At 45.1% G+C, this 24,027-nt stretch overlaps 5 protein-coding genes across 8 annotated transcripts in view; all 5 read left to right on the forward strand.

The window, feature by feature from the left end:
• Window positions 1-1,710, forward strand: part of LOC114910521 (zona pellucida sperm-binding protein 3-like) — a 1,993-nt gene extending 283 nt beyond the window's left edge. The window contains exons 2-8 of the mRNA XM_029251936.1: window positions 2-60; window positions 225-328; window positions 408-585; window positions 943-1,060; window positions 1,168-1,259; window positions 1,329-1,408; window positions 1,479-1,710. Of these exons, the coding sequence (XP_029107769.1) occupies window positions 2-60; window positions 225-328; window positions 408-585; window positions 943-1,060; window positions 1,168-1,259; window positions 1,329-1,408; window positions 1,479-1,531 (684 nt within the window). The 3' untranslated portion in view covers window positions 1,532-1,710. The remainder of the gene's footprint in view (window position 1; window positions 61-224; window positions 329-407; window positions 586-942; window positions 1,061-1,167; window positions 1,260-1,328; window positions 1,409-1,478) is intronic.
• Window positions 1,711-4,659: 2,949 nt separating this feature from the next.
• On the forward strand, window positions 4,660-7,022 carry LOC114910556 (zona pellucida sperm-binding protein 3-like). The gene is made up of 8 exons (XM_029252165.1): window positions 4,660-5,175; window positions 5,255-5,370; window positions 5,535-5,638; window positions 5,718-5,895; window positions 6,254-6,371; window positions 6,479-6,570; window positions 6,640-6,719; window positions 6,790-7,022. The coding sequence occupies exons 1-8, from the start codon at window positions 4,819-4,821 to the stop codon at window positions 6,840-6,842; spliced, it is 1,098 nt and encodes a 365-aa protein (XP_029107998.1). The 5' UTR covers window positions 4,660-4,818; the 3' UTR covers window positions 6,843-7,022.
• A 2,852-nt stretch (window positions 7,023-9,874) lies between these two features.
• On the forward strand, window positions 9,875-12,332 carry LOC114910464 (zona pellucida sperm-binding protein 3-like). Of its 2 annotated transcripts, XM_029251609.1 has the most exons (8): window positions 9,877-10,486; window positions 10,566-10,681; window positions 10,846-10,949; window positions 11,029-11,206; window positions 11,564-11,681; window positions 11,789-11,880; window positions 11,950-12,029; window positions 12,100-12,332. In XM_029251609.1, exons 1-8 carry the CDS (start codon window positions 9,905-9,907, stop codon window positions 12,150-12,152), a joined length of 1,323 nt encoding a protein of 440 aa, XP_029107442.1. In that variant the 5' UTR covers window positions 9,877-9,904; the 3' UTR covers window positions 12,153-12,332. The 2 variants fall into 2 exon arrangements, with proteins under 2 accessions (XP_029107441.1, XP_029107442.1); XM_029251608.1 differs by having other exon boundaries at window positions 9,875-10,486; window positions 11,789-12,029.
• Window positions 12,333-15,181: 2,849 nt separating this feature from the next.
• On the forward strand, window positions 15,182-17,639 carry LOC114910466 (zona pellucida sperm-binding protein 3-like). Of its 2 annotated transcripts, XM_029251635.1 has the most exons (8): window positions 15,184-15,793; window positions 15,873-15,988; window positions 16,153-16,256; window positions 16,336-16,513; window positions 16,871-16,988; window positions 17,096-17,187; window positions 17,257-17,336; window positions 17,407-17,639. In XM_029251635.1, the coding sequence occupies exons 1-8, from the start codon at window positions 15,212-15,214 to the stop codon at window positions 17,457-17,459; spliced, it is 1,323 nt and encodes a 440-aa protein (XP_029107468.1). In that variant the 5' UTR covers window positions 15,184-15,211; the 3' UTR covers window positions 17,460-17,639. The 2 variants fall into 2 exon arrangements, with proteins under 2 accessions (XP_029107467.1, XP_029107468.1); XM_029251634.1 differs by having other exon boundaries at window positions 15,182-15,793; window positions 17,096-17,336.
• Window positions 17,640-20,489: 2,850 nt separating this feature from the next.
• Window positions 20,490-22,947, forward strand: LOC114910468 (zona pellucida sperm-binding protein 3-like). 2 transcript variants are annotated; one of them, XM_029251655.1, is made up of 8 exons: window positions 20,492-21,101; window positions 21,181-21,296; window positions 21,461-21,564; window positions 21,644-21,821; window positions 22,179-22,296; window positions 22,404-22,495; window positions 22,565-22,644; window positions 22,715-22,947. In XM_029251655.1, the coding sequence occupies exons 1-8, from the start codon at window positions 20,520-20,522 to the stop codon at window positions 22,765-22,767; spliced, it is 1,323 nt and encodes a 440-aa protein (XP_029107488.1). In that variant the 5' UTR covers window positions 20,492-20,519; the 3' UTR covers window positions 22,768-22,947. The 2 variants fall into 2 exon arrangements, with proteins under 2 accessions (XP_029107487.1, XP_029107488.1); XM_029251654.1 differs by having other exon boundaries at window positions 20,490-21,101; window positions 22,404-22,644.
• Window positions 22,948-24,027: the final 1,080 nt, after the last annotated feature.

A 24,027-nucleotide genomic window follows, 5' to 3' on the forward strand; every position in this document is an offset into this window, starting at 1 on the left:
GTTCCACCCTATTGTGCGGTCTCATGGTGCGGTGATTAATATTGAGTGTCATTACTTGAGGTGAGATGTGGGTCAGTTCTAATGAGAACTAGAAGACACTTCCTTTGGCTATATGTATAGCCAAATTTGCTGAAAATGAGTAACTACACCCGAGCAGCTCCATCCATAAGGACTAATGCTGGACTTGCTGTACCCTGCCATTAGCTACTGCTTCCTATTTGTAGGAGGATCAATGTGAGCAGCAATGCTGTGATGCCATCATGGGTACCCTTCTCTGCTGCTCTGTCCGCTGAGGAGCGTTTGGTGTTCTCGCTCCAGTTCATGACCGGTGGGTAAAATGGTCTGTCTGTCTTAAATTTGTGTGCGCGTCTGCCTGTGTGTCAAAATGGTTCCTGTCTCTTCTCTAGACAACTGGGAACTGGAGAGGGCTTCAAACATCTACTTTCTGGGAGACATCCTGAACATAGAAGCTTCTGTAGTTGTGGCCAACCATCAGCCTTTGCGGCTGTTTGTGGACAGCTGTGTTGCCACCTTGGAACCTGATGTGACATCTGTCCCCAGATATGCCTTTGTGGGGAACTATGGGTGAGTAGCTGCATGCAAGTATGTCTTGTCCAGTGCTGTCAGCACTGTCAAGTTCCCCATGAGCCTTCCTGTTTCAAGGAGACTGGTGTTCTGGGTAACATCAGTTAATATTCATATGTGGATAAAATTTATAAATATCCACATGAACATGTTCTGGAACAAAAGCCAGAAGCTGGATGTCTCATTGTACATGGGAGGGAAGCTCCTCCAGGATATGGAGCTGAATGAACTTGAGTAGCAATAACTATGATGCAGTTTTTTCTTTTTGACCAACGAAACTATTCCCTTCCCCCTCTAGTCCTGCATGTGTTACAGACTACATGTAGTCTGATCATGACAAATATCTAATGTACTCAGATGCCTGACTGATGCCAAGGTGACTGCATCCCGCTCCCAGTTCCTCCCCAGGAAGCAGGTCAACAAACTCCAAATGCAACTGGATGCCTTTAGGTTCTCGCAGGAGACCAGGAGCTCTGTGAGTACATGGCGGTCATCGTTGACTGAATGTAAAGCGGGCTTGGCATATTTCATCTGGGAGTGTTTATGGAACCTGTCATGCAGTCCAGCCTTTCTCCCCCCCAGATCTACATCACATGCATTCTGAAAGCAACCATGGCTTCCAAAAGACCTGATCCCCAGCACAAGGCTTGTTCCTATTCTGTGTTGGCAGATAGGTCAGTTCAGTTGAATGTCAGTAGTTCTGTTGTAGATGCTACAGAACGTCAGTGGTTTCCTGTTCATAGGTGGGAATCTGCAGATGGCGATGACCAAGTATGTGGCTGTTGTGACACAAGCTGTAATGTGAAGGGAAGAAGTGTAGCAGGTAAGACTGGTTTGAATTGACAGACAACTCATTTACTTGGGTTTGGGCTAAATGATCCTTTTCCTTCCAGATTTCAAAGGAAAAGCTGTTGCTGGACCCATCGCTATTCAGGATCACTACTAGCCAGGTCATGAGGATAGCTGCTTCTGGGGGGAAACTATACCAGGCAACAGCTCTGCAGTGTATGTCTGAAAGGATCTTTCTTTACTGCCTGAACTTAAGGCTCATGCAGTTGTGTATAGTTTCAAAACTTGTCCTTTTTTGTGCTGATTATTCAGAATAAAGCATTTTAACAAAAAAAAGCTTCATTTGACTTTGTTCTGAGGTTAAGCCCCTCCTACTTGACTGCTACAGCAGTCAAATGCTTTAATGGATAATGCCAAAATCAGCAATGTCTAAGGGTGCTAAAAAAGCTATGATTAGTAGAACCAGAGATTGTAGCACCTCTTTGAGCAATGGACTGACCCTACTGTTTTTTTTTCAGTAAAACAACATCCTTGTATAAACTGAAAGATGGTGGGGTGGGAAGAATAGATAAAATTGAAATCTCTAAGCAAAAGTACATCCTGTCACAGAAAGGCTTCTGTGGGACTAAAATGAAGACCCAGGACAGCTATAACTAGAACACTCTCTGAATGCAACACCATGTGGTCAGTCCCTTCTTGTATTCCCTGGTCACATATTGCTGTTCTAAGCATGGCTTCATCCAATTTGCTGATGACACAACCATCCTAGGATGTTCTGTCACCACTGGTGACAGAACATCCTAAGGAGTGCTCAGATCACTTTCATGATGGTGTCATAATCTGTCTATAAGCCCAAGGAGATCACTGTGGACTACAGAAAGTCAGTGATGGACATCGCACTCCTATTCACATCAATGGGCTGGAGAGGTAAGAGCTACAAGTTGCTTGGTACACACATCTCCAAGGATCTCTCCTGGAGCCTTCCCATGGACACACTGAGCGCAGCCCATTGGCATCTGTACTTCCTGTGGAAGCTTAAGAGGTCTGGCACCATGTCAAACTTCTAGCCTACTCCATAGAGAGCATTCTGACCGGCTGCATCGCTATATGGTACGGAAGCTGCTCTTCAGAGAGTGGTGAGAACAGCTGAACTCATCGCTGGAAATACACTTCCAACTCCACAGGACATTAACCAAACGTGCCCTCTGAGAAAGACCCGCACTCGCCTAGCTAACCGCCTGTCTGTGACACTGCCGTCTGGCTGACGCTACCGTTGCATCCAGTCACAACCAGGCTTAAAAAAAAAAAAAAAAAATAAAAACAGCTTTTACCTTCAAGCCATCAGATTACACAACGGCCGGTAGTCCATCTCGCACTGCGACACTTTATTGCTGTCGCTTCCACAGACTCAGTAAAACTGAACAGTTTTACTATTTATTGTACTTGTATCTATTCCGCCTTTGTGATTAGCACACGTCAGTCACTCTTACGATGCCATTTGCCCACCACTGTTTTCATTTATCTACTACATTGTAGCATCATCTCGACCATTCTTGTCTAAATGTGCTTGTTCATGCCAAATGCGTGTCTATACCGTCAGTGTCGGAATCTGAGCCTCGTCAGAAGCGTTTCAAGGCCGAGCGTACCCAGTGCAACGTACAAATGACAAACGACTCTGGCCACAAGTGTGAGGAGTACAGAAGGCTATTTCCGTGTTAGGAGGCTTACTTCCATAATTGCTCATGTAAATAACTCCAGGTCAACTCGGAATATTATGGATTTTCCCTTGAGCCTTTCACTCCGAGCAACGTTACTGCTATCTGAATAAAGATTGCTTACTGAATACCTTGCTTTCTGTATGCTGAGGGGGGAGGGGATGTTGCAAGAGCCTATTGGAATGGCACATAAGTCATAGTTAAATGGCATGTAAACTGAACAACTGGCCTTGGATGGCAGTTTCAGTTGTTCAGCTCTCCTATGTGGATAGGAAATTTCTGGACACAAACCTACTACAGATACTGCAGCAAAAATATGGGGGGCAGGGTGCAGCGTCACTCCAACTCCATTGCTCGGAGAAGCAAGTTTCAGAAGCTTCTTCATCTCTAGAGGCTACATCTCAGCAGTACCCAACATCTAGGCCAATGTGCTACTCAAGACTTTTACTGCTACACTCGCAAAGCAAATGGTCTCCCCCCACACCCTTATGAAATTTGTTCCAGAAAAAGCCCCTCATGAATTGATCCATTCGTATAAGACCTAAACTATTGCTGTTGATTTGGCTAATTCCTATGTTGAAAACTGCTTGCAGTAGTCATTGCACTAGTACTGTCAAGAGTTACACATAGCAAACACTACCATCACTAACATTTTTAGAATACACTGATTTTAGTGCCATTGTTACATGAATAGAAAAAAGAAATTTCAGGTAACCTTTATTATATAGAATTCTAAACATGCAAAGTGAGACCACAATGTCTTCAGTTCAATAACAATTGCTAAATAGGTAGGCTCAACAGCTAGCTGACTGTTAAGTTTGACCAGGCAGTTAACAGATGGTGCACAAACCACCCATTGCATGTAAATCAAGATGCTGGGAAAAATGCTTACATTTTTTGAAAAAAGGCAATCCAGCGACTTTAAGAAATCATTGAAACTTTTAAAACTGGAAGAGGTTTGGCCTATTTTGAGGAAAATCTGTATGACATAAAACATTGTTAAAAGAGCAGGTGGTTTGGTTGCCCGAAGTGGTACAACGAGATCACAGCAGAGTCTTGTGATGATTGTACTTGTTCACTGCTTGTGTAATGGAGAGGGTCCCTGGGAAAAACCCATTCATTCAGCTACCACAAATAGTTCTCCAATCAGGATGCAGCCTATGTCTCAACAAGGACTATTTTCTTTGCCTGCAAGTCTGGTTCACCAAGGTGGAGCTTCTCTCCTGCATAGATGACTGGCAACTTTAGACGGCTTCCAACATGTATCTTCTGAAAGACATCCTGGACATTTAGCGTTGTTGAACAGTGGAGAACCTGAACAGGCAATTGAAGGCAATTAAAAATCAATCAATGAAACGATTAGGTAAGGCTTCAGGGATGGAACGAAATTTGTCAAATCGTATTTCGGTTCAGCTGTTGGAAAAGCAACGGCTCTTCTGTTTGGTATAAAATTGGTTGGAAGACCCCCTGCTATCATGAGTCTTTTGTTATTAGCACTCCCACAATGGCCTTACTCTATTGCCTTGTAGTGCATCTGTTGTTGGTTTGTTTGTGTGATGGCCAAGCTTCCCAGGTGGGCTCTTTTTCCCAGCTGTCAAGTCAGGAGTCTTTGCTGCAGCCAGTCCAGCAAGCTGCCCAGAAACAGTCTTCTCTGGTAGCAAGTGAAGTACATCAAAGGTCCCCTTCTCTCCAGCTACCCCAAGGAGTGTCTTCTCAGCAGCTTTCTTCAATGAGGCTAATGCAGTTGGATCCCCTGGCACAGAATTCTAACTTGGCTCTACCAGTTGAGCCAGTGTTTGTGCTGCCATACAGCCAGCCTTCTGTACCAGTTTCCCTGGTGCAGCCACCAGCCCAGGTTCCACCTGCTGTGAAACCCCAGTGGCTTGCTGCTCCCTCTGGTGTGAAGGTTGAATGCAGGGAAGACTCGGTTGTGGTAGAGGTGCAGCAGGACATGCTGAGTAATGGCCAGCTCATCCAGCCCTCAGAAATCACCCTGGGAGGTTGTGTGCCAGTTGGACGGGATCCCTCCAGAGGGGTTCTGCTGTTTGTGTCAGAGCTACATGGCTGTGGAAGTACGCTGATGACGGTATGGGACCTCCTGAATTCTTCCTTTCTTTTCAGGATGGGTTTACACTTGGTAAATGAGCCTTTTCTTTCCTATGCAGATGACCAATTCCCTGATCTACACTTTCACATTGGTGTATGTGCCCGAGGGACTCGGTTCCACCCCTATTGTGCGGTCTCATGGTGCGGTGATTAATATTGAGTGTCATTACTTGAGGTGAGATGTGGGTCAGTTCTAATGAGAACTAGAAGACACTTCCTTTGGCTATATGTATAGCCAAATTTGCTGAAAATGAGTAACTACACCCGAGCAGCTCCATCCATAAGGACTAATGCTGGACTTGCTGTACCCTGCCATTAGCTACTGCTTCCTATTTGTAGGAGGATCAATGTGAGCAGCAATGCTGTGATGCCATCATGGGTACCCTTCTCTGCTGCTCTGTCCGCTGAGGAGCGTTTGGTGTTCTCGCTCCAGTTCATGACCGGTGGGTAAAATGGTCTGTCTGTCTTAAATTTGTGTGCGCGTCTGCCTGTGTGTCAAAATGGTTCCTGTCTCTTCTCTAGACAACTGGGAACTGGAGAGGGCTTCAAACATCTACTTTCTGGGAGACATCCTGAACATAGAAGCTTCTGTAGTTGTGGCCAACCATCAGCCTTTGCGGCTGTTTGTGGACAGCTGTGTTGCCACCTTGGAACCTGATGTGACATCTGTCCCCAGATATGCCTTTGTGGGGAACTATGGGTGAGTAGCTGCATGCAAGTATGTCTTGTCCAGTGCTGACAGCACTGTCAAGTTCCCCATGAGCCTTCCTGTTTCAAGGAGACTGGTGTTCTGGGTAACATCAGTTAATATTCATATGTGGATAAAATTTATAAATATCCACATGAACATGTTCTGGAACAAAAGCCAGAAGCTGGATGTCTCATTGTACATGGGAGGGAAGCTCCTCCAGGATATGGAGCTGAATGAACTTGAGTAGCAATAACTATGATGCAGTTTTTTTCTTTTTGACCAACGAAACTATTCCCTTCCCCCTCTAGTCCTGCATGTGTTACAGACTACATGTAGTCTGATCATGACAAATATCTAATGTACTCAGATGCCTGACTGATGCCAAGGTGACTGCATCCCGCTCCCAGTTCCTCCCCAGGAAGCAGGTCAACAAACTCCAAATGCAACTGGATGCCTTTAGGTTCTCGCAGGAGACCAGGAGCTCTGTGAGTACATGGCGGTCATCGTTGACTGAATGTAAAGCGGGCTTGGCATATTTCATCTGGGAGTGTTTATGGAACCTGTCATGCAGTCCAGCCTTTCTCCCCCCCAGATCTACATCACATGCATTCTGAAAGCAACCATGGCTTCCAAAAGACCTGATCCCCAGCACAAGGCTTGTTCCTATTCTGTGTTGGCAGATAGGTCAGTTCAGTTGAATGTCAGTAGTTCTGTTGTAGATGCTACAGAACGTCAGTGGTTTCCTGTTCATAGGTGGGAATCTGCAGATGGCGATAACCAAGTATGTGGCTGTTGTGACACAAGCTGTAATGTGAAGGGAAGAAGTGTAGCAGGTAAGACTGGTTTGAATTGACAGACAACTCATTTACTTGGGTTTGGGCTAAATGATCCTTTTCCTTCCAGATTTCAAAGGAAAAGCTGTTGCTGGACCCATCGCTATTCAGGATCACTACTAGCCAGGTCATGAGGATAGCTGCTTCTGGGGGGAAACTATACCAGGCAACAGCTCTGCAGTGTATGTCTGAAAGGATCTTTCTTTACTGCCTGAACTTAAGGCTCATGCAGTTGTGTATAGTTTCAAAACTTGTCCTTTTTTGTGCTGATTATTCAGAATAAAGCATTTTAACAAAAAAAAAGCTTCATTTGACTTTGTTCTGAGGTTAAGCCCCTCCTACTTGACTGCTACAGCAGTCAAATGCTTTAATGGATAATGCCAAAATCAGCAATGTCTAAGGGTGCTAAAAAAGCTATGATTAGTAGAACCAGAGATTGTAGCACCTCTTTGAGCAATGGACTGACCCTACTGTTGTTTTTTTCAGTAAAACAACATCCTTGTATAAACTGAAAGATGGTGGGGTGGGAAGAATAGATAAAATTGAAATCTCTAAGCAAAAGTACATCCTGTCACAGAAAGGCTTCTGTGGGACTAAAATGAAGACCCAGGACAGCTATAACTAGAACACTCTCTGAATGCAACACCATGTGGTCAGTCCCTTCTTGTATTCCCTGGTCACATATTGCTGTTCTAAGCATGGCTTCATCCAATTTGCTGATGACACAACCATCCTAGGATGTTCTGTCACCACTGGTGACAGAACATCCTAAGGAGTGCTCAGATCACTTTCATGATGGTGTCATAATCTGTCTATAAGCCCAAGGAGATCACTGTGGACTACAGAAAGTCAGTGATGGACATCGCACTCCTATTCACATCAATGGGCTGGAGAGGTAAGAGCTACAAGTTGCTTGGTACACACATCTCCAAGGATCTCTCCTGGAGCCTTCCCATGGACACACTGAGCGCAGCCCATTGGCATCTGTACTTCCTGTGGAAGCTTAAGAGGTCTGGCACCATGTCAAACTTCTAGCCTACTCCATAGAGAGCATTCTGACCGGCTGCATCGCTATATGGTACGGAAGCTGCTCTTCAGAGAGTGGTGAGAACAGCTGAACTCATCGCTGGAAATACACTTCCAACTCCACAGGACATTAACCAAACGTGCCCTCTGAGAAAGACCCGCACTCGCCTAGCTAACCGCCTGTCTGTGACACTGCCGTCTGGCTGACGCTACCGTTGCATCCAGTCACAACCAGGCTTAAAAAAAAAAAAAAAATAAAAACAGCTTTTACCTTCAAGCCATCAGATTACACAACGGCCGGTAGTCCATCTCGCACTGCGACACTTTATTGCTGTCGCTTCCACAGACTCAGTAAAACTGAACAGTTTTACTATTTATTGTACTTGTATCTATTCCGCCTTTGTGATTAGCACACGTCAGTCACTCTTACGATGCCATTTGCCCACCACTGTTTTCATTTATCTACTACATTGTAGCATCATCTCGACCATTCTTGTCTAAATGTGCTTGTTCATGCCAAATGCGTGTCTATACCGTCAGTGTCGGAATCTGAGCCTCGTCAGAAGCGTTTCAAGGCCGAGCGTACCCAGTGCAACGTACAAATGACAAACGACTCTGGCCACAAGTGTGAGGAGTACAGAAGGCTATTTCCGTGTTAGGAGGCTTACTTCCATAATTGCTCATGTAAATAACTCCAGGTCAACTCGGAATATTATGGATTTTCCCTTGAGCCTTTCACTCCGAGCAACGTTACTGCTATCTGAATAAAGATTGCTTACTGAATACCTTGCTTTCTGTATGCTGAGGGGGGAGGGGATGTTGCAAGAGCCTATTGGAATGGCACATAAGTCATAGTTAAATGGCATGTAAACTGAACAACTGGCCTTGGATGGCAGTTTCAGTTGTTCAGCTCTCCTATGTGGATAGGAAATTTCTGGACACAAACCTACTACAGATACTGCAGCAAAAATATGGGGGGCAGGGTGCAGCGTCACTCCAACTTCATTGCTCGGAGAAGCAAGTTTCAGAAGCTTCTTCATCTCTAGAGGCTACATCTCAGCAGTACCCAACATCTAGGCCAATGTGCTACTCAAGACTTTTACTGCTACACTCGCAAAGCAAATGGTCTCCCCCCACACCCTTATGAAATTTGTTCCAGAAAAAGCCCCTCATGAATTGATCCATTCGTATAAGACCTAAACTATTGCTGTTGATTTGGCTAATTCCTATGTTGAAAACTGCTTGCAGTAGTCATTGCACTAGTACTGTCAAGAGTTACACATAGCAAACACTACCATCACTAACATTTTTAGAATACACTGATTTTAGTGCCATTGTTACATGAATAGAAAAAAGAAATTTCAGGTAACCTTTATTATATAGAATTCTAAACATGCAAAGTGAGACCACAATGTCTTCAGTTCAATAACAATTGCTAAATAGGTAGGCTCAACAGCTAGCTGACTGTTAAGTTTGACCAGGCAGTTAACAGATGGTGCACAAACCACCCATTGCATGTAAATCAAGATGCTGGGAAAAATGCTTACATTTTTTGAAAAAAGGCAATCCAGCGACTTTAAGAAATCATTGAAACTTTTAAAACTGGAAGAGGTTTGGCCTATTTTGAGGAAAATCTGTATGACATAAAACATTGTTAAAAGAGCAGGTGGTTTGGTTGCCCGAAGTGGTACAACGAGATCACAGCAGAGTCTTGTGATGATTGTACTTGTTCACTGCTTGTGTAATGGAGAGGGTCCCTGGGAAAAACCCATTCATTCAGCTACCACAAATAGTTCTCCAATCAGGATGCAGCCTATGTCTCAACAAGGACTATTTTCTTTGCCTGCAAGTCTGGTTCACCAAGGTGGAGCTTCTCTCCTGCATAGATGACTGGCAACTTTAGACGGCTTCCAACATGTATCTTCTGAAAGACATCCTGGACATTTAGCGTTGTTGAACAGTGGAGAACCTGAACAGGCAATTGAAGGCAATTAAAAATCAATCAATGAAACGATTAGGTAAGGCTTCAGGGATGGAACGAAATTTGTCAAATCGTATTTCGGTTCAGCTGTTGGAAAAGCAACGGCTCTTCTGTTTGGTATAAAATTGGTTGGAAGACCCCCTGCTATCATGAGTCTTTTGTTATTAGCACTCCCACAATGGCCTTACTCTATTGCCTTGTAGTGCATCTGTTGTTGGCTTGTTTGTGTGATGGCCAGGCTTCCCAGGTGGGCCCTTTTTCCCAGCTGTCAAGTCAGGAGTCTTTACTACAGCCAGTCCAGCAAGCTGCCCAGGAGCAGTCTTCTCTGGTAGCAAGTGAAGTAGCTCAAAGGTCCCCTTCTCTCCAGCTACCCCAAGGAGTGTCTTCTCAGCAGCTTTCTTCAATGAGGCTAATGCAGTTGGATCCCCTGGCACAGAATTCTAACTTGGCTCTACCAGTTGAGCCAGTGTTTGTGCTGCCATACAGCCAGCCTTCTGTACCAGTTTCCCTGGTGCAGCCACCAGCCCAGGTTCCACCTGCTGTGAAACCCCAGTGGCTTGCTGCTCCCTCTGGTGTGAAGGTTGAATGCAGGGAAGACTCGGTTGTGGTAGAGGTGCAGCAGGACATGCTGAGTAATGGCCAGCTCATCCAGCCCTCAGAAATCACCCTGGGAGGTTGTGTGCCAGTTGGACGGGATCCCTCCAGAGGGGTTCTGCTGTTTGTGTCAGAGCTACATGGCTGTGGAAGTACGCTGATGACGGTATGGGACCTCCTGAATTCTTCCTTTCTTTTCAGGATGGGTTTACACTTGGTAAATGAGCCTTTTCTTTCCTATGCAGATGACCAATTCCCTGATCTACACTTTCACATTGGTGTATGTGCCCGAGGGACTCGGTTCCACCCCTATTGTGCGGTCTCATGGTGCGGTGATTAATATTGAGTGTCATTACTTGAGGTGAGATGTGGGTCAGTTCTAATGAGAACTAGAAGACACTTCCTTTGGCTATATGTATAGCCAAATTTGCTGAAAATGAGTAACTACACCCGAGCAGCTCCATCCATAAGGACTAATGCTGGACTTGCTGTACCCTGCCATTAGCTACTGCTTCCTATTTGTAGGAGGATCAATGTGAGCAGCAATGCTGTGATGCCATCATGGGTACCCTTCTCTGCTGCTCTGTCCGCTGAGGAGCGTTTGGTGTTCTCGCTCCAGTTCATGACCGGTGGGTAAAATGGTCTGTCTGTCTTAAATTTGTGTGCGCGTCTGCCTGTGTGTCAAAATGGTTCCTGTCTCTTCTCTAGACAACTGGGAACTGGAGAGGGCTTCAAACATCTACTTTCTGGGAGACATCCTGAACATAGAAGCTTCTGTAGTTGTGGCCAACCATCAGCCTTTGCGGCTGTTTGTGGACAGCTGTGTTGCCACCTTGGAACCTGATGTGACATCTGTCCCCAGATATGCCTTTGTGGGGAACTATGGGTGAGTAGCTGCATGCAAGTATGTCTTGTCCAGTGCTGACAGCACTGTCAAGTTCCCCATGAGCCTTCCTGTTTCAAGGAGACTGGTGTTCTGGGTAACATCAGTTAATATTCATATGTGGATAAAATTTATAAATATCCACATGAACATGTTCTGGAACAAAAGCCAGAAGCTGGATGTCTCATTGTACATGGGAGGGAAGCTCCTCCAGGATATGGAGCTGAATGAACTTGAGTAGCAATAACTATGATGCAGTTTTTTCTTTTTGACCAACGAAACTATTCCCTTCCCCCTCTAGTCCTGCATGTGTTACAGACTACATGTAGTCTGATCATGACAAATATCTAATGTACTCAGATGCCTGACTGATGCCAAGGTGACTGCATCCCGCTCCCAGTTCCTCCCCAGGAAGCAGGTCAACAAACTCCAAATGCAACTGGATGCCTTTAGGTTCTCGCAGGAGACCAGGAGCTCTGTGAGTACATGGCGGTCATCGTTGACTGAATGTAAAGCGGGCTTGGCATATTTCATCTGGGAGTGTTTATGGAACCTGTCATGCAGTCCAGCCTTTCTCCCCCCCAGATCTACATCACATGCATTCTGAAAGCAACCATGGCTTCCAAAAGACCTGATCCCCAGCACAAGGCTTGTTCCTATTCTGTGTTGGCAGATAGGTCAGTTCAGTTGAATGTCAGTAGTTCTGTTGTAGATGCTACAGAACGTCAGTGGTTTCCTGTTCATAGGTGGGAATCTGCAGATGGCGATGACCAAGTATGTGGCTGTTGTGACACAAGCTGTAATGTGAAGGGAAGAAGTGTAGCAGGTAAGACTGGTTTGAATTGACAGACAACTCATTTACTTGGGTTTGGGCTAAATGATCCTTTTCCTTCCAGATTTCAAAGGAAAAGCTGTTGCTGGACCCATCGCTATTCAGGATCACTACTAGCCAGGTCATGAGGATAGCTGCTTCTGGGGGGAAACTATACCAGGCAACAGCTCTGCAGTGTATGTCTGAAAGGATCTTTCTTTACTGCCTGAACTTAAGGCTCATGCAGTTGTGTATAGTTTCAAAACTTGTCCTTTTTTGTGCTGATTATTCAGAATAAAGCATTTTAACAAAAAAAAAGCTTCATTTGACTTTGTTCTGAGGTTAAGCCCCTCCTACTTGACTGCTACAGCAGTCAAATGCTTTAATGGATAATGCCAAAATCAGCAATGTCTAAGGGTGCTAAAAAAGCTATGATTAGTAGAACCAGAGATTGTAGCACCTCTTTGAGCAATGGACTGACCCTACTGTTGTTTTTTCAGTAAAACAACATCCTTGTATAAACTGAAAGATGGTGGGGTGGGAAGAATAGATAAAATTGAAATCTCTAAGCAAAAGTACATCCTGTCACAGAAAGGCTTCTGTGGGACTAAAATGAAGACCCAGGACAGCTATAACTAGAACACTCTCTGAATGCAACACCATGTGGTCAGTCCCTTCTTGTATTCCCTGGTCACATATTGCTGTTCTAAGCATGGCTTCATCCAATTTGCTGATGACACAACCATCCTAGGATGTTCTGTCACCACTGGTGACAGAACATCCTAAGGAGTGCTCAGATCACTTTCATGATGGTGTCATAATCTGTCTATAAGCCCAAGGAGATCACTGTGGACTACAGAAAGTCAGTGATGGACATCGCACTCCTATTCACATCAATGGGCTGGAGAGGTAAGAGCTACAAGTTGCTTGGTACACACATCTCCAAGGATCTCTCCTGGAGCCTTCCCATGGACACACTGAGCGCAGCCCATTGGCATCTGTACTTCCTGTGGAAGCTTAAGAGGTCTGGCACCATGTCAAACTTCTAGCCTACTCCATAGAGAGCATTCTGACCGGCTGCATCGCTATATGGTACGGAAGCTGCTCTTCAGAGAGTGGTGAGAACAGCTGAACTCATCGCTGGAAATACACTTCCAACTCCACAGGACATTAACCAAACGTGCCCTCTGAGAAAGACCCGCACTCGCCTAGCTAACCGCCTGTCTGTGACACTGCCGTCTGGCTGACGCTACCGTTGCATCCAGTCACAACCAGGCTTAAAAAAAAAAAAAATAAAAACAGCTTTTACCTTCAAGCCATCAGATTACACAACGGCCGGTAGTCCATCTCGCACTGCGACACTTTATTGCTGTCGCTTCCACAGACTCAGTAAAACTGAACAGTTTTACTATTTATTGTACTTGTATCTATTCCGCCTTTGTGATTAGCACACGTCAGTCACTCTTACGATGCCATTTGCCCACCACTGTTTTCATTTATCTACTACATTGTAGCATCATCTCGACCATTCTTGTCTAAATGTGCTTGTTCATGCCAAATGCGTGTCTATACCGTCAGTGTCGGAATCTGAGCCTCGTCAGAAGCGTTTCAAGGCCGAGCGTACCCAGTGCAACGTACAAATGACAAACGACTCTGGCCACAAGTGTGAGGAGTACAGAAGGCTATTTCCGTGTTAGGAGGCTTACTTCCATAATTGCTCATGTAAATAACTCCAGGTCAACTCGGAATATTATGGATTTTCCCTTGAGCCTTTCACTCCGAGCAACGTTACTGCTATCTGAATAAAGATTGCTTACTGAATACCTTGCTTTCTGTATGCTGAGGGGGGAGGGGATGTTGCAAGAGCCTATTGGAATGGCACATAAGTCATAGTTAAATGGCATGTAAACTGAACAACTGGCCTTGGATGGCAGTTTCAGTTGTTCAGCTCTCCTATGTGGATAGGAAATTTCTGGACACAAACCTACTACAGATACTGCAGCAAAAATATGGGGGGCAGGGTGCAGCGTCACTCCAACTTCATTGCTCGGAGAAGCAAGTTTCAGAAGCTTCTTCATCTCTAGAGGCTACATCTCAGCAGTACCCAACATCTAGGCCAATGTGCTACTCAAGACTTTTACTGCTACACTCGCAAAGCAAATGGTCTCCCCCCACACCCTTATGAAATTTGTTCCAGAAAAAGCCCCTCATGAATTGATCCATTCGTATAAGACCTAAACTATTGCTGTTGATTTGGCTAATTCCTATGTTGAAAACTGCTTGCAGTAGTCATTGCACTAGTACTGTCAAGAGTTACACATAGCAAACACTACCATCACTAACATTTTTAGAATACACTGATTTTAGTGCCATTGTTACATGAATAGAAAAAAGAAATTTCAGGTAACCTTTATTATATAGAATTCTAAACATGCAAAGTGAGACCACAATGTCTTCAGTTCAATAACAATTGCTAAATAGGTAGGCTCAACAGCTAGCTGACTGTTAAGTTTGACCAGGCAGTTAACAGATGGTGCACAAACCACCCATTGCATGTAAATCAAGATGCTGGGAAAAATGCTTACATTTTTTGAAAAAAGGCAATCCAGCGACTTTAAGAAATCATTGAAACTTTTAAAACTGGAAGAGGTTTGGCCTATTTTGAGGAAAATCTGTATGACATAAAACATTGTTAAAAGAGCAGGTGGTTTGGTTGCCCGAAGTGGTACAACGAGATCACAGCAGAGTCTTGTGATGATTGTACTTGTTCACTGCTTGTGTAATGGAGAGGGTCCCTGGGAAAAACCCATTCATTCAGCTACCACAAATAGTTCTCCAATCAGGATGCAGCCTATGTCTCAACAAGGACTATTTTCTTTGCCTGCAAGTCTGGTTCACCAAGGTGGAGCTTCTCTCCTGCATAGATGACTGGCAACTTTAGACGGCTTCCAACATGTATCTTCTGAAAGACATCCTGGACATTTAGCGTTGTTGAACAGTGGAGAACCTGAACAGGCAATTGAAGGCAATTAAAAATCAATCAATGAAACGATTAGGTAAGGCTTCAGGGATGGAACGAAATTTGTCAAATCGTATTTCGGTTCAGCTGTTGGAAAAGCAACGGCTCTTCTGTTTGGTATAAAATTGGTTGGAAGACCCCCTGCTATCATGAGTCTTTTGTTATTAGCACTCCCACAATGGCCTTACTCTATTGCCTTGTAGTGCATCTGTTGTTGGCTTGTTTGTGTGATGGCCAGGCTTCCCAGGTGGGCCCTTTTTCCCAGCTGTCAAGTCAGGAGTCTTTACTACAGCCAGTCCAGCAAGCTGCCCAGGAGCAGTCTTCTCTGGTAGCAAGTGAAGTAGCTCAAAGGTCCCCTTCTCTCCAGCTACCCCAAGGAGTGTCTTCTCAGCAGCTTTCTTCAATGAGGCTAATGCAGTTGGATCCCCTGGCACAGAATTCTAACTTGGCTCTACCAGTTGAGCCAGTGTTTGTGCTGCCATACAGCCAGCCTTCTGTACCAGTTTCCCTGGTGCAGCCACCAGCCCAGGTTCCACCTGCTGTGAAACCCCAGTGGCTTGCTGCTCCCTCTGGTGTGAAGGTTGAATGCAGGGAAGACTCGGTTGTGGTAGAGGTGCAGCAGGACATGCTGAGTAATGGCCAGCTCATCCAGCCCTCAGAAATCACCCTGGGAGGTTGTGTGCCAGTTGGACGGGATCCCTCCAGAGGGGTTCTGCTGTTTGTGTCAGAGCTACATGGCTGTGGAAGTACGCTGATGACGGTATGGGACCTCCTGAATTCTTCCTTTCTTTTCAGGATGGGTTTACACTTGGTAAATGAGCCTTTTCTTTCCTATGCAGATGACCAATTCCCTGATCTACACTTTCACATTGGTGTATGTGCCCGAGGGACTCGGTTCCACCCCTATTGTGCGGTCTCATGGTGCGGTGATTAATATTGAGTGTCATTACTTGAGGTGAGATGTGGGTCAGTTCTAATGAGAACTAGAAGACACTTCCTTTGGCTATATGTATAGCCAAATTTGCTGAAAATGAGTAACTACACCCGAGCAGCTCCATCCATAAGGACTAATGCTGGACTTGCTGTACCCTGCCATTAGCTACTGCTTCCTATTTGTAGGAGGATCAATGTGAGCAGCAATGCTGTGATGCCATCATGGGTACCCTTCTCTGCTGCTCTGTCCGCTGAGGAGCGTTTGGTGTTCTCGCTCCAGTTCATGACCGGTGGGTAAAATGGTCTGTCTGTCTTAAATTTGTGTGCGCGTCTGCCTGTGTGTCAAAATGGTTCCTGTCTCTTCTCTAGACAACTGGGAACTGGAGAGGGCTTCAAACATCTACTTTCTGGGAGACATCCTGAACATAGAAGCTTCTGTAGTTGTGGCCAACCATCAGCCTTTGCGGCTGTTTGTGGACAGCTGTGTTGCCACCTTGGAACCTGATGTGACATCTGTCCCCAGATATGCCTTTGTGGGGAACTATGGGTGAGTAGCTGCATGCAAGTATGTCTTGTCCAGTGCTGACAGCACTGTCAAGTTCCCCATGAGCCTTCCTGTTTCAAGGAGACTGGTGTTCTGGGTAACATCAGTTAATATTCATATGTGGATAAAATTTATAAATATCCACATGAACATGTTCTGGAACAAAAGCCAGAAGCTGGATGTCTCATTGTACATGGGAGGGAAGCTCCTCCAGGATATGGAGCTGAATGAACTTGAGTAGCAATAACTATGATGCAGTTTTTTCTTTTTGACCAACGAAACTATTCCCTTCCCCCTCTAGTCCTGCATGTGTTACAGACTACATGTAGTCTGATCATGACAAATATCTAATGTACTCAGATGCCTGACTGATGCCAAGGTGACTGCATCCCGCTCCCAGTTCCTCCCCAGGAAGCAGGTCAACAAACTCCAAATGCAACTGGATGCCTTTAGGTTCTCGCAGGAGACCAGGAGCTCTGTGAGTACATGGCGGTCATCGTTGACTGAATGTAAAGCGGGCTTGGCATATTTCATCTGGGAGTGTTTATGGAACCTGTCATGCAGTCCAGCCTTTCTCCCCCCCAGATCTACATCACATGCATTCTGAAAGCAACCATGGCTTCCAAAAGACCTGATCCCCAGCACAAGGCTTGTTCCTATTCTGTGTTGGCAGATAGGTCAGTTCAGTTGAATGTCAGTAGTTCTGTTGTAGATGCTACAGAACGTCAGTGGTTTCCTGTTCATAGGTGGGAATCTGCAGATGGCGATGACCAAGTATGTGGCTGTTGTGACACAAGCTGTAATGTGAAGGGAAGAAGTGTAGCAGGTAAGACTGGTTTGAATTGACAGACAACTCATTTACTTGGGTTTGGGCTAAATGATCCTTTTCCTTCCAGATTTCAAAGGAAAAGCTGTTGCTGGACCCATCGCTATTCAGGATCACTACTAGCCAGGTCATGAGGATAGCTGCTTCTGGGGGGAAACTATACCAGGCAACAGCTCTGCAGTGTATGTCTGAAAGGATCTTTCTTTACTGCCTGAACTTAAGGCTCATGCAGTTGTGTATAGTTTCAAAACTTGTCCTTTTTTGTGCTGATTATTCAGAATAAAGCATTTTAACAAAAAAAAAGCTTCATTTGACTTTGTTCTGAGGTTAAGCCCCTCCTACTTGACTGCTACAGCAGTCAAATGCTTTAATGGATAATGCCAAAATCAGCAATGTCTAAGGGTGCTAAAAAAGCTATGATTAGTAGAACCAGAGATTGTAGCACCTCTTTGAGCAATGGACTGACCCTACTGTTGTTTTTTTCAGTAAAACAACATCCTTGTATAAACTGAAAGATGGTGGGGTGGGAAGAATAGATAAAATTGAAATCTCTAAGCAAAAGTACATCCTGTCACAGAAAGGCTTCTGTGGGACTAAAATGAAGACCCAGGACAGCTATAACTAGAACACTCTCTGAATGCAACACCATGTGGTCAGTCCCTTCTTGTATTCCCTGGTCACATATTGCTGTTCTAAGCATGGCTTCATCCAATTTGCTGATGACACAACCATCCTAGGATGTTCTGTCACCACTGGTGACAGAACATCCTAAGGAGTGCTCAGATCACTTTCATGATGGTGTCATAATCTGTCTATAAGCCCAAGGAGATCACTGTGGACTACAGAAAGTCAGTGATGGACATCGCACTCCTATTCACATCAATGGGCTGGAGAGGTAAGAGCTACAAGTTGCTTGGTACACACATCTCCAAGGATCTCTCCTGGAGCCTTCCCATGGACACACTGAGCGCAGCCCATTGGCATCTGTACTTCCTGTGGAAGCTTAAGAGGTCTGGCACCATGTCAAACTTCTAGCCTACTCCATAGAGAGCATTCTGACCGGCTGCATCGCTATATGGTACGGAAGCTGCTCTTCAGAGAGTGGTGAGAACAGCTGAACTCATCGCTGGAAATACACTTCCAACTCCACAGGACATTAACCAAACGTGCCCTCTGAGAAAGACCCGCACTCGCCTAGCTAACCGCCTGTCTGTGACACTGCCGTCTGGCTGACGCTACCGTTGCATCCAGTCACAACCAGGCTTAAAAAAAAAAAAAATAAAAACAGCTTTTACCTTCAAGCCATCAGATTACACAACGGCCGGTAGTCCATCTCGCACTGCGACACTTTATTGCTGTCGCTTCCACAGACTCAGTAAAACTGAACAGTTTTACTATTTATTGTACTTGTATCTATTCCGCCTTTGTGATTAGCACACGTCAGTCACTCTTACGATGCCATTTGCCCACCACTGTTTTCATTTATCTACTACATTGTAGCATCATCTCGACCATTCTTGTCTAAATGTGCTTGTTCATGCCAAATGCGTGTCTATACCGTCAGTGTCGGAATCTGAGCCTCGTCAGAAGCGTTTCAAGGCCGAGCGTACCCAGTGCAACGTACAAATGACAAACGACTCTGGCCACAAGTGTGAGGAGTACAGAAGGCTATTTCCGTGTTAGGAGGCTTACTTCCATAATTGCTCATGTAAATAACTCCAGGTCAACTCGGAATATTATGGATTTTCCCTTGAGCCTTTCACTCCGAGCAACGTTACTGCTATCTGAATAAAGATTGCTTACTGAATACCTTGCTTTCTGTATGCTGAGGGGGGAGGGGATGTTGCAAGAGCCTATTGGAATGGCACATAAGTCATAGTTAAATGGCATGTAAACTGAACAACTGGCCTTGGATGGCAGTTTCAGTTGTTCAGCTCTCCTATGTGGATAGGAAATTTCTGGACACAAACCTACTACAGATACTGCAGCAAAAATATGGGGGGCAGGGTGCAGCGTCACTCCAACTTCATTGCTCGGAGAAGCAAGTTTCAGAAGCTTCTTCATCTCTAGAGGCTACATCTCAGCAGTACCCAACATCTAGGCCAATGTGCTACTCAAGACTTTTACTGCTACACTCGCAAAGCAAATGGTCTCCCCCCACACCCTTATGAAATTTGTTCCAGAAAAAGCCCCTCATGAATTGATCCATTCGTATAAGACCTAAACTATTGCTGTTGATTTGGCTAATTCCTATGTTGAAAACTGCTTGCAGTAGTCATTGCACTAGTACTGTCAAGAGTTACACATAGCAAACACTACCATCACTAACATTTTTAGAATACACTGATTTTAGTGCCATTGTTACATGAATAGAAAAAAGAAATTTCAGGTAACCTTTATTATATAGAATTCTAAACATGCAAAGTGAGACCACAATGTCTTCAGTTCAATAACAATTGCTAAATAGGTAGGCTCAACAGCTAGCTGACTGTTAAGTTTGACCAGGCAGTTAACAGATGGTGCACAAACCACCCATTGCATGTAAATCAAGATGCTGGGAAAAATGCTTACATTTTTTGAAAAAAGGCAATCCAGCGACTTTAAGAAATCATTGAAACTTTTAAAACTGGAAGAGGTTTGGCCTATTTTGAGGAAAATCTGTATGACATAAAACATTGTTAAAAGAGCAGGTGGTTTGGTTGCCCGAAGTGGTACAACGAGATCACAGCAGAGTCTTGTGATGATTGTACTTGTTCACTGCTTGTGTAATGGAGAGGGTCCCTGGGAAAAACCCATTCATTCAGCTACCACAAATAGTTCTCCAATCAGGATGCAGCCTATGTCTCAACAAGGACTATTTTCTTTGCCTGCAAGTCTGGTTCACCAAGGTGGAGCTTCTCTCCTGCATAGATGACTGGCAACTTTAGACGGCTTCCAACATGTATCTTCTGAAAGACATCCTGGACATTTAGCGTTGTTGAACAGTGGAGAACCTGAACAGGCAATTGAAGGCAATTAAAAATCAATCAATGAAACGATTAGGTAAGGCTTCAGGGATGGAACGAAATTTGTCAAATCGTATTTCGGTTCAGCTGTTGGAAAAGCAACGGCTCTTCTGTTTGGTATAAAATTGGTTGGAAGACCCCCTGCTATCATGAGTCTTTTGTTATTAGCACTCCCACAATGGCCTTACTCTATTGCCTTGTAGTGCATCTGTTGTTGGCTTGTTTGTGTGATGGCCAGGCTTCCCAGGTGGGCCCTTTTTCCCAGCTGTCAAGTCAGGAGTCTTTACTACAGCCAGTCCAGCAAGCTGCCCAGGAGCAGTCTTCTCTGGTAGCAAGTGAAGTAGCTCAAAGGTCCCCTTCTCTCCAGCTACCCCAAGGAGTGTCTTCTCAGCAGCTTTCTTCAATGAGGCTAATGCAGTTGGATCCCCTGGCACAGAATTCTAACTTGGCTCTACCAGTTGAGCCAGTGTTTGTGCTGCCATACAGCCAGCCTTCTGTACCAGTTTCCCTGGTGCAGCCACCAGCCCAGGTTCCACCTGCTGTGAAACCCCAGTGGCTTGCTGCTCCCTCTGGTGTGAAGGTTGAATGCAGGGAAGACTCGGTTGTGGTAGAGGTGCAGCAGGACATGCTGAGTAATGGCCAGCTCATCCAGCCCTCAGAAATCACCCTGGGAGGTTGTGTGCCAGTTGGACGGGATCCCTCCAGAGGGGTTCTGCTGTTTGTGTCAGAGCTACATGGCTGTGGAAGTACGCTGATGACGGTATGGGACCTCCTGAATTCTTCCTTTCTTTTCAGGATGGGTTTACACTTGGTAAATGAGCCTTTTCTTTCCTATGCAGATGACCAATTCCCTGATCTACACTTTCACATTGGTGTATGTGCCCGAGGGACTCGGTTCCACCCCTATTGTGCGGTCTCATGGTGCGGTGATTAATATTGAGTGTCATTACTTGAGGTGAGATGTGGGTCAGTTCTAATGAGAACTAGAAGACACTTCCTTTGGCTATATGTATAGCCAAATTTGCTGAAAATGAGTAACTACACCCGAGCAGCTCCATCCATAAGGACTAATGCTGGACTTGCTGTACCCTGCCATTAGCTACTGCTTCCTATTTGTAGGAGGATCAATGTGAGCAGCAATGCTGTGATGCCATCATGGGTACCCTTCTCTGCTGCTCTGTCCGCTGAGGAGCGTTTGGTGTTCTCGCTCCAGTTCATGACCGGTGGGTAAAATGGTCTGTCTGTCTTAAATTTGTGTGCGCGTCTGCCTGTGTGTCAAAATGGTTCCTGTCTCTTCTCTAGACAACTGGGAACTGGAGAGGGCTTCAAACATCTACTTTCTGGGAGACATCCTGAACATAGAAGCTTCTGTAGTTGTGGCCAACCATCAGCCTTTGCGGCTGTTTGTGGACAGCTGTGTTGCCACCTTGGAACCTGATGTGACATCTGTCCCCAGATATGCCTTTGTGGGGAACTATGGGTGAGTAGCTGCATGCAAGTATGTCTTGTCCAGTGCTGACAGCACTGTCAAGTTCCCCATGAGCCTTCCTGTTTCAAGGAGACTGGTGTTCTGGGTAACATCAGTTAATATTCATATGTGGATAAAATTTATAAATATCCACATGAACATGTTCTGGAACAAAAGCCAGAAGCTGGATGTCTCATTGTACATGGGAGGGAAGCTCCTCCAGGATATGGAGCTGAATGAACTTGAGTAGCAATAACTATGATGCAGTTTTTTCTTTTTGACCAACGAAACTATTCCCTTCCCCCTCTAGTCCTGCATGTGTTACAGACTACATGTAGTCTGATCATGACAAATATCTAATGTACTCAGATGCCTGACTGATGCCAAGGTGACTGCATCCCGCTCCCAGTTCCTCCCCAGGAAGCAGGTCAACAAACTCCAAATGCAACTGGATGCCTTTAGGTTCTCGCAGGAGACCAGGAGCTCTGTGAGTACATGGCGGTCATCGTTGACTGAATGTAAAGCGGGCTTGGCATATTTCATCTGGGAGTGTTTATGGAACCTGTCATGCAGTCCAGCCTTTCTCCCCCCCAGATCTACATCACATGCATTCTGAAAGCAACCATGGCTTCCAAAAGACCTGATCCCCAGCACAAGGCTTGTTCCTATTCTGTGTTGGCAGATAGGTCAGTTCAGTTGAATGTCAGTAGTTCTGTTGTAGATGCTACAGAACGTCAGTGGTTTCCTGTTCATAGGTGGGAATCTGCAGATGGCGATGACCAAGTATGTGGCTGTTGTGACACAAGCTGTAATGTGAAGGGAAGAAGTGTAGCAGGTAAGACTGGTTTGAATTGACAGACAACTCATTTACTTGGGTTTGGGCTAAATGATCCTTTTCCTTCCAGATTTCAAAGGAAAAGCTGTTGCTGGACCCATCGCTATTCAGGATCACTACTAGCCAGGTCATGAGGATAGCTGCTTCTGGGGGGAAACTATACCAGGCAACAGCTCTGCAGTGTATGTCTGAAAGGATCTTTCTTTACTGCCTGAACTTAAGGCTCATGCAGTTGTGTATAGTTTCAAAACTTGTCCTTTTTTGTGCTGATTATTCAGAATAAAGCATTTTAACAAAAAAAAAGCTTCATTTGACTTTGTTCTGAGGTTAAGCCCCTCCTACTTGACTGCTACAGCAGTCAAATGCTTTAATGGATAATGCCAAAATCAGCAATGTCTAAGGGTGCTAAAAAAGCTATGATTAGTAGAACCAGAGATTGTAGCACCTCTTTGAGCAATGGACTGACCCTACTGTTGTTTTTTTCAGTAAAACAACATCCTTGTATAAACTGAAAGATGGTGGGGTGGGAAGAATAGATAAAATTGAAATCTCTAAGCAAAAGTACATCCTGTCACAGAAAGGCTTCTGTGGGACTAAAATGAAGACCCAGGACAGCTATAACTAGAACACTCTCTGAATGCAACACCATGTGGTCAGTCCCTTCTTGTATTCCCTGGTCACATATTGCTGTTCTAAGCATGGCTTCATCCAATTTGCTGATGACACAACCATCCTAGGATGTTCTGTCACCACTGGTGACAGAACATCCTAAGGAGTGCTCAGATCACTTTCATGATGGTGTCATAATCTGTCTATAAGCCCAAGGAGATCACTGTGGACTACAGAAAGTCAGTGATGGACATCGCACTCCTATTCACATCAATGGGCTGGAGAGGTAAGAGCTACAAGTTGCTTGGTACACACATCTCCAAGGATCTCTCCTGGAGCCTTCCCATGGACACACTGAGCGCAGCCCATTGGCATCTGTACTTCCTGTGGAAGCTTAAGAGGTCTGGCACCATGTCAAACTTCTAGCCTACTCCATAGAGAGCATTCTGACCGGCTGCATCGCTATATGGTACGGAAGCTGCTCTTCAGAGAGTGGTGAGAACAGCTGAACTCATCGCTGGAAATACACTTCCAACTCCACAGGACATTAACCAAACGTGCCCTCTGAGAAAGACCCGCACTCGCCTAGCTAACCGCCTGTCTGTGACACTGCCGTCTGGCTGACGCTACCGTTGCATCCAGTCACAACCAGGCTTAAAAAAAAAAAAAAAAATAAAAACAGCTTTTACCTTCAAGCCATCAGATTACACAACGGCCGGTAGTCCATCTCGCACTGCGACACTTTATTGCTGTCGCTTCCACAGACTCAGTAAA

The sequence above is a fragment of the Scleropages formosus genome, chromosome 5 (assembly GCF_900964775.1).
Source record: "Scleropages formosus chromosome 5, fSclFor1.1, whole genome shotgun sequence".
Classification (NCBI taxonomy): domain Eukaryota; kingdom Metazoa; phylum Chordata; class Actinopteri; order Osteoglossiformes; family Osteoglossidae; genus Scleropages; species Scleropages formosus.